Source organism: Podarcis bocagei (assembly GCF_964188305.1).
Source record: "Podarcis bocagei genome assembly, chromosome: 3".
NCBI classification, from domain to species: Eukaryota; Metazoa; Chordata; class Lepidosauria; order Squamata; family Lacertidae; genus Podarcis; species Podarcis bocagei.
The window spans coordinates 72,945,212-72,958,153 of NC_138127.1; the positions used below are offsets into that span (position 1 = coordinate 72,945,212).

Consider the following 12,942-nt stretch of genomic DNA (forward strand, 5'->3'; position numbering starts at 1 on the left):
CCAAAGAAATGTGGGACAGTCTTGCAGCAGTGCATGTTAGAAAAGAGTCAGCGTCTGCATTGACGTTTTTCAAGCAGTTGTACCAGACGAAGTTGCAACCTGGTGGTGATTTGGCAGCACACTTGAGACGTCTGGAGGCAATACGCGGCGAGTTAATTCGAAGGGACATGGAGATACCTGATATTCAGTATGTTTTTATCATTCTATGTTCCCTTAATGAGGACTTTGATGGTATAGCTAGCCAGATATCTGCCGTTCCACCAGCACAATTAACTGTGGAAGGGGTAACGGCAAGATTAATGGGCGAGTTGGATAGAAGGGAGGCTTGTGCCATAAGCACTCCTGTTTCCAGAAAGAATGAGGAATGCCATATGCAAACCTGTGGTGATACAACTGCATTTAAAGCTGCAAAGCGTTGTTGGTTCTGCAATAAGCAAGGACATTTTGCAATGGACTGCAGATCCAAAAGAAAGCAAAGTACTCCCAAGTCTGTTTCTGTTCGTCAATCACTGTCGTCAGCCCAGCAGCCGGCATCGTATAGTAGAGACAGAAACGAGCCACGAGCTTTTCACGCTCGGACTAAATATCGTAAAAGAATTAAAGGTGCCAAGTGGAATTCTTTTATTGTGGACTCAGCCGCATCTCAGCATATCTGCAACAATCGAAGCTTGTTTATTTCTTTCGAAGAGGAAATTGGTAATGTACATTTAGCCAATTCACAAGTCCTGCAGTCGCTTGGCAGGGGTACCGTTAAACTTGACTCTTTAAACATTACAATAGCGAACTGCATTTACTGCCCGTCAGTGGACAATTTATTATCAGTAAGGTGCTTTGCTCATCAAGGGATAACTGTGCGTTTCTTAAAGTCTATGTGTGAGTTTTTCGAGGGGAACAAACGTCTATTGTATGCCCGGGAATCTGATGGTTTATATAGACTGTATTTTCGCACCTACTCCCAATCGCCTATAAACTGCACAGTAGCACAGTCAAGCCAGGGGTTGAGGAATGTAAGGCCACATTCTGGGTGTATCCACATGGCGCACAGAATTCTGGGACACCTGAATTTTGCTGATGTAATTAAGACACAGAATATTGTCAATGGCCTCAACTTAAAACCATGTAAATTCTTTATGCAATGTCTATCCTGTTGCAAGAATAAGATTAAGGTTGCACGCAAGGGTAGATGCTCAGATAGGAAAGTAACTGAGCCATTTGAGCGTGTACATTGTGATTTAGTTGGGCCACTCCCACCATCATTAGGAGGTTCAAAGTACTGACTTACTCTCATAGACCAGTATAGTAGATATTGTTGGACTTATGCAATAGCTGAGAAGTCCCAAGCATTTGAGAAGTACAAGGTTTTTTGCAACTGGGTAAAAACACACTTTAACAAACCAATTAAGAACCTGTTTTCTGACCGGGGTGGGGAATTTGTTTCTGAAGATTTTGAGAAATTCCTGGAAGCGCAGGGGACTACTCAAGAGTTATCTTGCCCCCGAAGTCCCTGGCAAAATGGGCTTGTTGAAGTTGTGCAGCGTGACCTGCAGGCAGGGGTTAAAACTTATCTGCACGATGCTAATCTGCCCAAAGACTTTTGGGCTGAAGCGCTCCATGCGTTTTGTTATGTTAGAAATCGCAGTTATCATTCTGGTTTAGATGTCACCCCCTATGAGAAGCTGTTTAAAAAACGCCCTAATCTGAAATACCTACGCATTTGGGGTTCAGATGTAATTATGCATTATCCCGCTAAGCAGAAATTGGGTGAACGTAGTGTTCAGGGAAAATTAATGGGCTACCAGCAGGGGGTGTACAGAATTTACATACCAGCAACTGGCAAATTTCATATTACCAGAAGCATGATACAAACTGTAAATTGGAATGGAGTTGCTGTTTTCCAAGATACTGATGGTATAAATGATACTGAGGAAGAAGAGGAAGCAGCAGCAGCAGGAGGAGAAAATGGTGCTTCTGAATTAGTGGGGAAAGACAAAAAGCCTGTTGAATCTGATAATTTGTTTGATTTAAAGTCACAGGCACCCGAGGGGAGGTTAGATTCTCTTGAGTTTTCTGACCGTGAGCTTAGCCTACAGGCACCTCTTCAGTCTGACAATGATGATTTTCAACCTGAAACTAGTAGTTCACTGAGTCCCATTAAGTCTGAGGAGTCTGACTCTCCTTCCGGACTGAGACGTTCAGATAGAAAGAGGCAGAAGCCACAACGTTTCGCAGATGAACATTTTAATACTGTGTATGCCAATAAGGCGGTTTTTGAACCAAAAAGCTACAGTGACGTTCAGAATTTACCTAAGCACCAAGCTGTAAATTGGTATAAAGCTATGAACTCTGAGATAGCTTCTTTAAAAGAGCACAACACTTGGTCTCTTGTACCACAAACCCCAGATATGAGACTTATTGATTCAAAATGGGTTTATAGAGTTAAAATGAATGACAAAAATGAAGTTGTAAGGTACAAGGCAAGACTAGTTGCTAGAGGTTTTCAACAAATTCCAGGCGAAGATTATGATTTGTGCTATTCACCAAGTGTAAAATATGAAACAGTTAAGCTTTTGTTAAAAGATGCATCACAATGTGGAAAAGCCCACTACACAATGTTTCTCTGCTCTTAAGAGAGTGGTAATGTACCTTAAACATACCAAACATAATAGGTTGCAGTTTACATCCAGTATTGATAAAGGTTTTGAAATTTTCTGCGATGCATCTCATGCAGTGGAACAAAATAATTGCAGGGGTGTGTCTGGTATGGTGTTTTGTTATAACGGTTGTCCATTTGAATGGAAGTCCCAGACACAAACCATTATTTGTCTCTCTACATCAGAGAGTGAATTATGTGCATGCGTTCAGGCCACTCGTGATGTAGAATGGTATCTGCAAGTATTTGCAGACCTACAGATGCAAGTAACACTACCAGTAAAAGTTTACCTTGATTCCCAGAGTGGGCTTGCTATCCTGTGTTCAGAGACCAATACGCAGCGCACTAGAGTCTTAAGATTACGTTTAGAATTTGTAAAGAAACTAATTGCTGATGAAATGGTTGTATTTAAATATGTTCCAGGTGACAACCAAATTGCGGACGTTTTTACTAAAGCACTTCCAAAGGTTACACATGAAAAACATGTACAAAGTATGCTTTATGTTTTTGTTCCACAATGATGAACCGCAGGGGAAATGTTGAATGGTTTCTTTAAATGTAAAGGTTCATCATTGTTCCACTCCATGTGTATGTCTTTAAGGGGCCGGAGCAAGGGCCAGAGCAAACTAACGAGACCCAGCTTTACAGCTGTGAAACGTAGCAGGTGCTGCTGAGTTGTATTTGATTGAGGCGTGTCAGCATCTGGGTGTAGTATATAAGGAGCAGCACCTAGCTCTCCCATTACCCTGGGGGATGGGTTGGTGGTTGGGTCATGTTTGTTTGTTGATGTATTTAGTTTAAATGGAGTTTTTGTTTTTCTTATTAAAACCTTCTTTAAGTTATTTTTGAGTCCTTTCTTTTTAATGCATGATCTCCCCAGCAAGCTCTCTGCAGCGTCACTATACTGCAAAAAGCCATGAAACACCCATGAAACAAAGGTTGCTGAAAGTCGATGTGCTGCCTGTGTGATTGATAAATTTAGGTTGTGCTGGTTGAGTGGAACTGTTCAAAGAACAAAGTCTTGTGCTAGGATATATTATCTTTTGCCATCAAAGGGCAAACCACTCTGTCAAGGAGCAGCAAGTCAATCTACCACAGCAAATAATTTGGCTATTACTCATAAACAGCAGATTCACCACTGCCTTCTGAAAAAAAACTGTTACCTTTTCCAGAGCATTTCCCCTGTCGAGAATTAAGAAGAGTTATTAAATTTGGGACAACTTACGATGCTCAACACGTGTGCAGAGCGCACTGAGGGGAAACTCTACTCTCTGCCTCCTCTCCCTCAGCTTGTCTTTCCCTGTCTGGGTAAAATGTGATAGGCTAGGACATGATGTAATTTGTTTCAAAGATAAATTATGTGGCAATTTATTCCAAAGTACAATTGGGTGACTAATCTTCCACCATTCCTGACACACAGCTGTAGTAAAATGCAGATCAGGTTGGTTGTTTTAAAGGGGGAAGCATTTAATTTGTTTTTTTATTTCCAGCATAAGTGAGCTAGCTAATGAAATATTTGTGAGCCTCCTGGCATGTGATAACATATTTCCTATATCTAAAAGTGTTTTGCCAGATGTAGTATTTGATTTGATTTACAAGCTCATCCAAGAACAAGATAAATGATGACATTAACTCCAGTTCTAACTATTGGCCTCTCCTCTCAGTCTTTTATCAGCAAACAGGGACTGTTAGGATTCTGGGCACCAATCCATATCTTTAAACATTTAATACTAATAAGGTGTAATTGACATGGAATTCAAGCAAACAGGCTCTATTAAGGCTATCGCTTCTAAGAAACTAACTTTTTGTGTGAAAGCATCTTACATAGAATGTGAAATAAATCAAAGCCCTGGCCTAATTGTGCAGCTTTACAGCATCATTTTTAGAATATTGGTCTCTTTTGTGTAAGCTTTAAATGCTTATTGATTTCTTCCAGTTTGAGGCAACTTCCATGGAAAAATAAGATCCCACATGAAGAAGAAAGGTGATGGCAATTGGACATTAACATAAAGCTGTTTTGATCAAAGCAGAGTAATAGCTGGTGCAGCACATTGTCTCACCTATAAAAACACTTTCATAAAGACAAGTATACACTGTGTCATTTTGTACAACTCTATGGCCTGTGTGCGACATTGTTTTTTTGTCTTTGTTGCACCTTATGAAACACATCCTTGCCACTGCAACCTAATATAGCATTCAGACATGCCTTTTGAATTCCTGTGTTCTAAATAACTCCCGTCTTGTTAAATCCTGGCCACTTTTGACATGCCAAAACCAACTCAGCATGTGTCCCCTCCCCACAAAACACGGAAGACTCTGGTGACTGGTGAAATTCAGGACATTTGTTTTAAAGCAAAAAACAATTGCTTTTAGGTGTTTTGCACAAGTTAAAATGTATTTAAATACAAGCTAAAGAAATGCGTATTTTAAAATAAAGACGTAGTCATAGCATAGAACATAGTATGAAATTGGCTGGAACCAGAGTTGCACTTAGCAGAGTTCCTGAGGAGGTGATTTTTTTTCTCCAAGGCGTTGGGGGCCACAGGAATTGCACAGGGGAATTGGGGAAGATTACTTCTTCCTCCAGCGAGGAGTCATTGCTGGATCTTAGTGCCTTCCATGAATGGAAGGAGTCCTTTCATTTGTGGTTCAGTCAGTCTAGATAAACATTTTGATTTACTGATTCAGATTTCTGAAGCTCCTGTGGAATGTCTGGGCTTGTATGAATGCAAAACTTGCATATTCCTGGCCAAAGGGAGATTTCAACTGGGAGAAGCATTAACAATTTTTATGAATAGCGGTATATAAATATTTTTATAAATAAAAATAAATGAACTTCAAATTCTGGTAATGCCACTTTTAAAAAGTAAACTCTTAAGTTTTCTTAAGTAAATTATCTGAGATTATTTCTGTGTTTACTATGGCAGCAACAAACTTTAGTATCTTTTGGTTACCTCTTGGCTTCTGAGAGTGCCTTGTTCATTGTCCATAGAGAACATTTAGATTGTAACATATTTGCTGACATGGATGCCAACCAAATGCTAATTTCTATTGAGTGGGATGTAAATTATTCTAAGAGAAAAGCCATGTGGTTCAGGAAATAGGTTCACTCTCAAGTTACAGAGTTCAGATCCATGGAGTTGTCACTTGCCGATTTTCTGAAAAACGTACAATGAACTTGCTTCACTTTTCTAGTAGAAAAACAATCAGTGTCAAAATTCATTAAACTTGAAGCCTCAGAGGCTGGGTTCAGATGTAAAGCAAATCCATGGTTTGTGCAAACCATTGTTAAGAACCATATCATTGTTTGATCATCTACATGTATAACAGACAACCAGTGCTTGTCTGCTTTTGTTTCCCATCTATTCAGGACTCAGCTTAATAAGTCCACTTGAATCTCCAAGAAGGGAGGAGAGATGAGGCACAACAGACACAAGGCTTGTTCATATCTCAGCTTGATAAGCCAAGATATATGTTTGTGAAAACTGAGCCATTAAAAGAATCCATAGTTTACCTAAACAAGCCATGGTTTCATGTTACATTTTTGTAACATGATATGTAACATGAGATATGTAACATGATACAGATATGTAACATGAGAATCCTAAAATGTCTTAGAAGCAGCTTGAACTGCTTCTATGTCAGTACTATGGTTTAAATATACATTACTGAAAGCTGTCGGGGGAAGTACCAGGCTAGGGCTTTCTGCTGGTTGATACTAATAATGGATTAGATTTTGCTTTTGTTTTATGTCATCTTCCATCATTATGTGCTTTCTGGTCTTGGATAGGGCAAGTTTACCGCTTCTGCACACTGGAGGGCACGTGGCTGCTGGAGGAAAATTCCACCATTCCATGGAGGAACATATCTGAGTGTATGGCTACTGATGAAGTAAGTGCCTAAGATTTTGCTGGAATAATCACTAGCCTGTATGCCACATCCTCTGTCCCCAGAGACTGTTACAGCAGTAGTAATGGTAGTGATGTTTTTTAAATGTAAGTTTTCTGTTAGGTAATAAAGCATGCTACCCACTGCTGGTTGCTCGAATTCAGATTGTTTCAAAACTTCAGTGGAATTGAAACAAGTAGCATGGGCACGGCATTCTTTAGTCCCAATGTTTATCAGGGCTGATACTAATTAGTGCAACCAGTATAGAAGCTGCAAATGTTGAAGGAAATTGCTTGCATGTGTGACCATAGGGGGGAGAAAGCAAGAAAATACACTGACAATGTGGTATAATTTCTAGTGGTTTCTCCCTTTACAAGATACTTGTGAAAGGCAATGGGAAATGGATGGGGTTGCAAAACTCATCTTTTTAGCAGTTTTGTATTTTCATTTACATTGCCTTCAGCTGGGCAGTACCGACTTAGACTATTATAATAACCACATGGACTTTTTTGGAGGAACTCTGTGAACACGCACCAGCTTAAACCATGGGTAGGCAAACTAAGCAAACTTGGGGCCCTCTGTGAACACGCACCAGCTTAAACCATGGGTAGGCAAACTAAGCAAACTTGGGACCCAGATCTGGCCCAATCGCCTTCTAAATCTGGCCCACGGACGGTCTAGGAATCAGTGTGTTTTTACATGAGTAGAATGTGTCCTTTTATTTAAAATGCATCTCTGGGTTATTTGTGGGGTATAGGAATTCATTCACCCCCCCAAACAAATATATAGTCTGCCCCCCCCACAAGGTGTGAGGGACAATGGACCAGCCCCCTGCTGAAAAGTTTGCTGACTCCTGCCTTAAACCAAAGGATTTCAGTGCTCAGAGGTTTCTGAAGTAGTCTGTGTTGCCCCACAAAGTTTTGCAACAAGCCAAAGTACTTGCAAGCAATTTGTTGGAAACTTAAGACTTTAGAAAGCTGAATGCAAAGCTGTGTAAATGTTCCTCATCACATGAAATTAATTGGGGGCAGTTCAGCGGAAGTCAGACTACCATAATTACTATTGAACCTAAATATAGCACTTTAGAGTTTGTAGCACAGTAATCTTCACAGCAACTCTCTGTGAGGTAAGGTTATATTGGGCTGAGGTTAAGAGATGGAGGGTTGCTTAGAACCACCTTGTGATCCTCCATGACAAAGGTGAGATTGAAAGTGGTGGTTTTCAAGCTCATTTTAGACATCATGCTACATCAGCTTTTGTCTACAATTGTTTACTATAGGGGTGAAGTGCATGCTCTCAGGGATAATCTTCTGGAGGTCAGAAACAAACATTATAAGGGTCACTTTTCTTTCTTTCTGACATTCCCTTCTCTCTTTCTCCCCATGCATTGGGCTGCTGGGGGAGAGATAAGCCATTTCTACTGCAGGTCTGAAGGGCTTTTGTCCCTCCTCCTCCCTCCAGTTCTCCAAATGTTTAAACTCCCATTCTCTCTCTCCCCTCCCCCACTACCTTCTTGTCCACCTCTCCCTCTGGGCTCTTCCAGCCAGCATGAAATTATTCTAAGGGTCACATGTTACCGACCGCAGTCTACATTGCCATGTTACGATTATTCAGCAGAAGTGGGAAGAATACAAATAGAGAACAGGGCAGGAGAGAAATTCTGCAAGTTTGAAGTGAGGTTAATTAAAATGCAGGAAATCCCCAAGCTTGCTTCCCCATCTATTTCCTCATTCTTTTGAATGCCTGTGACATAGCTGAAGATGATGTTCGGAGAAGCTGAATTGCTGTAATACAAACCACATGCAGGGACATTTTTTGTCTCCATTGGCTGTTTAAAAGATTATTTCACAGTTGTGTAGAAAGCTGCCAACAAGACAGATGCTTAACGACAGTGCTTGGTCGTTTGGCACCTGTCTCATTTCCATAAAATAGAGTGCTTTGGGGGGTAATGATTTAGAAACCCTGAATACTGTGTTGTGTCCTGAAATGTAAATACTGATTTTTATTTTCAATTTTCGACAACCCCACCAACTTATTCTCACACTGTTTAGAGCCATAGATAAAAATAGAACTCAGAACAACCTTTAGATTTGGGTAGGGTGAAGGTCATCATGTGGCTTGGCTGCAGCTGTCCTTGAGCATGAAATCCAACTGGAAAGATTGAAGCTCAGAGGAATGGTCACAGACTAACAATTGGTCCAGGCAGAGCTCATTAAAATAAATGGAAGTTCTGCCAGTGACTTATGAATTTCACCTATAGTTCTGCTGCTCCTGTCTTAAGTTTGTGCCCTTTGCAATTTCAAACTAACTCCATGCATTGGTTATTAATTTAAAGTTGGCTGACACATGTAGTTACTGCTCTCCCTTCTGTTCTGAATTCTTCTTTCCTTTTCCAAATCAGTCTTCCCTTTCAAAACAGCAACACCCTTCCACAGAATCCAAATCACTCACAAGACATTTGGGTGGCATATCTCATATACCGCCAGCTCACGTGGTCCTGGAGAATTTCCCCTTTCCTGTGTGAGAGGAGGCAGCACTCTGTTTGTACAGGGGACAAAACACCACTCCAGTATCAAGATACAAAATATAAGGGGCAAATTAGGCTCAATAACAGACTTCCATATTTGGGTTTGAGTTTCATTTTATTATTTTCATGTAATGAGTTTTTAAGCTTTCAGGATAAGTTATGCTCCCAGGGCACATTGTCCCGAACAAAAAAAGAACACATGGTTTTGGGATTCCTGATATATTGGACTTGACGTTTGTGATCTGTACTACTTGCCTATGTTTTTGTATAAGATTGTTGGCTTTGCAGTTCTGTTTATCCACTCAGCTATGCCTTGCATTGACCATCTGCTCATCTTAGAGGATTTTGAGGAAGCTGGGTTCGTCCAATAACTATATCCTTCCATTGCGTTCTTATGTTATCTTCTTTTAGGACTCACCAGAAGGCCATATGCTATTCCTTTCTGCCATCTATACCACTGGATATGCTCTTTCCTTCTCGGCCCTTGTCATAGCCACTGGCATCCTCCTGGGGTTCAGGTAACCTTGATATGCCTACAAAGAGTCATGAACTCCAAATTGCAAATAGCATTTGACTAGTACTTGTGTGCACTAATGATGCCTGTTGCAAAATTTCAAAAACCTCAAACGTTTAAATGCAATAAAATGGGAAGTCAAAGGCAGCATAAAGGTGAGTTTCACATAAACGGTGGAAGAGTTTAAAGAGTTTGTTGTCAACTATTACATACATATAGTGGGGGAACTGCAATGCGAGAATAGAGTGCCCAAGTTCACTGTGTTATAACCAATAGTGATAATATTTTGCCTTCATCAGTCAGAACCATACTGGGCTATCGCTTGTTCTTGGTGTGCTGCACATCGGAAGCAGCTGATATTTGTGCTTAATAGAGAGACATAAACTCTCCTGCCCCCCTCCCCCAAAGAGGTATTAGTTTGATGCTATAGTAACAGATGTAAACCCTGAAATCACTATTAACTCAGATATGGCTGAACTATTGTATAGGAACATTTTGCTTTGTATCATAGACAGAGCATTTTTATTTTGATGGAGGGACAAAACTGCCTTGCTCTACTGCACATTTCTTTTCAGATGGGGTTTGTTATTAGGTGGCAGAAAGGCAAGGGAGAAGAAATGTTTGAGATTCTGGAATAAAGGATTGCTGTTACATTGATACTGGGTTCTAGCTACTGAGTTGATTTTTTTTTCTTTTTGACAGGTTGTGATTTCTGTTCTCCTAGAGCATGACTGAGATTCATAATGAATGTTCATTGTTACTTATTGTGAGCCTAGAGGGGAAATCATGCTCCCACAATAGTCCATATAGTTCTTAAGTGGCATATTTTGCTTTTCAAACAATAGGTAGTAAATATCAGAACTCTTGATAGAAGCTGATGCTTCTGCCACAGCCCCCTGCAGATTTTCCCAGTGCACAGAAAGCTAAGGCATGCCTCACAAAATGCATTTCTTTATCTAAAGAGATTTGAAGATCAGTTCTTCAAATCCCTCTCCTGTGGCCACTTTAGTAAAAATTCAAAATAGTTCTCCACTTCTACACATCTTTTTTAGTCTAAACACGGTTTGGAGCTTTTCAGGGTGAAGGCATTATAAGTTTTCCTTTGCCTTCAACATAAGAAGAAATCCCTGCAGCTCTTCCTGAATTATATGCCAAGTGACTCATTTGCCCACTTCAGTTTTGAGCGGAGTCCCCTTGTTGCCCTGTTCGACAATTGTTACAGCCTACACGTTTGAGTAACTTAAACTTGATTATTTTTCAGGCATCTGCACTGCACCAGGAACTACATTCACTTGAACCTTTTCACCTCATTTATCCTCCGTGCTATATCCATCTTCATTAAAGACTCCGTGATAACTTGGATGTATAGGACAGCCCCTCGTGAACAGCAGTGGGAGAGTTTATTCTCTTATCAGGTAGGGGGATGAGGCCAAAACACCTTCAGTACCAGTGATCCTGTGACTCAATATATTTGTATTTAACTTTCCATCTTCATTTGAAGGAAAAGGTGCCCTGGGATGCCTTGTTAGATTTGCACGCTTCTAGAGGTTTGCTCTCAGTGCTAGTCTTCCAACTGTCACAATTTCAGTTGTGAATGATTTTTCTGATACAGTTGAACTCTCCCTTGGTGCTCTTGTTGTATAAAACTTTTCCTCTGTGCTCCATTTTATTTGTCATTTTCTTTCCCTGAGATGAGAAGGAAGCAACCAATTCTTTTTCTGACAAGTGTCTGTTGAACTATGTCTCTTTAGCTACTATTCCAATATCCCAACAAACATCTAGAAATATTACCTCAAAAAACCAAAGACTACGTCGGGAAAGATACCAGAGTTTTCCCAAAGCAGAAGGTCTGGGATTCCTGAACAGTTCTGCCCTGTCCCATTATTATACTTGGTAAACAATTCCACTTTGGTTTGATATTTGAACTGTGTCACCCAAAAAAGTGGGAATTCAGTCATCTCTGTTCCCTGATTTTGTGAGGACTGACCATCCCTGCTTTTACACTGATTGGTAGCTGTGAGAAATGGCCTTGGATCCTGAGAGACTCAAACAGTAGGAAGATTGCCAAAGAGGACTTGCCTGCCTCCCGCACTCCCTGAAAGCCTCTCTGAAGAGTTGGAGAGACTCTTGGATAGTGTGGGATGGGGCATGCAATGAGAAAAGAGGAAATTGCCAAAATTGAGCAGAGGTCCCTTATACAGGTGGCCTCCACTTGAACAAGGTGCCTCTGTCTAATTTTAGATTACTTCCTCACGAGCCCATCCTGCCATGTTTAACAGGGCCCTCCGACCTTCTGAATAAGCTTTTCATAGACAGATACATAGGTATACGTGCACACATACTTGGGGGGTGTGGTGGAAAAGCTATTCTCCTGTTGAATTTGTTCTCTTTTGTTCAAAATACAATTGACACTCTCAAAAGGTTTTTTTTTTAATGCCATTTCTAGCCAAGTACTGGCTGGGGGAATCTGGTATTTGTCGTGTCACATACACTCCTGCTATTGCTTACTTGTCTTTCACAAGGCATCCTGTATTCACTAATTTCTCTGTTCTTCTGTTTCAGGAGTCACTTAGTTGTCGCTTGGTCTTTGTGATGATGCAGTATTGTGTGATTGCCAACTACTATTGGCTGTTGGTGGAGGGAATGTACTTGTATACGCTGCTGGCACTATCTGTTTTTTCTGAGCAGAGAATCTTTCGGCTCTACCTTTTTGTTGGCTGGGGTAAGTGAGTCTCTCCTCTCTCCCCACCTGCCACCGTTTTTAATGAAAAAGTGCATTTCTCTGCTTGAGTGCCCTAGAATAAATGAAATTGAAGCAGGAGCAGGGGTAGCATTGTCTTTTGCAGTAAAAGAAATACTAACCATTTGATCTACTTTCTTTTCTCTTTTTGCCGCTAAACTCAGATGCCTCTTTAAGACAACAACATAGCCATCATTTTAATACTTGTGTTAGGATCTTCTTCTGCTAGGCTTGGGCTTGCTACTCTACCACCCATCAGTGGTGAGGATGGTCTTCTTTTAAGAAGCATGCAAAGGGGCAGGGATGAAGCTGCTCTCAAGTGGGCCACAATGATAGCCTTTCTTGTAGCGTACATGGCATGCTCTATTTATGCCTTTACTTTCAAAGAGAAAATAATAGGATTCTTTGTGGAAGAGAGTGCTCAGCTGAGCATTTCACAATACTCATTTCCAAGGGAATGTATGAAGACCAGCAAAACAAATCTCTATTAACCGCACTATGATTTTGCCAACCAATTGTAGTTCAAGTGGCTTTTGCCATGAAAAGGCTATCTGCCTGGTAGTTATATACATTGCAAAATTGGGACTGACCAGGCAAGAAGTGTATCACATATTTCAGGCACA

The 12,942-nt window shown here is 40.6% G+C and overlaps 1 protein-coding gene across 2 annotated transcripts in view; it reads left to right on the forward strand.

Annotated features, from left to right (window-relative positions):
- GLP1R (glucagon like peptide 1 receptor) overlaps positions 1-12,942 on the forward strand; it is a 103,087-nt gene that overhangs the window by 54,483 nt on the left and 35,662 nt on the right. For both annotated transcript variants that reach the window (XM_081186448.1, XM_081186449.1), the window contains 4 exons: positions 6,441-6,541; positions 9,477-9,583; positions 10,841-10,994; positions 12,142-12,301. In XM_081186448.1, the coding sequence (XP_081042574.1) occupies positions 6,441-6,541; positions 9,477-9,583; positions 10,841-10,994; positions 12,142-12,301 (522 nt within the window). The remainder of the gene's footprint in view (positions 1-6,440; positions 6,542-9,476; positions 9,584-10,840; positions 10,995-12,141; positions 12,302-12,942) is intronic.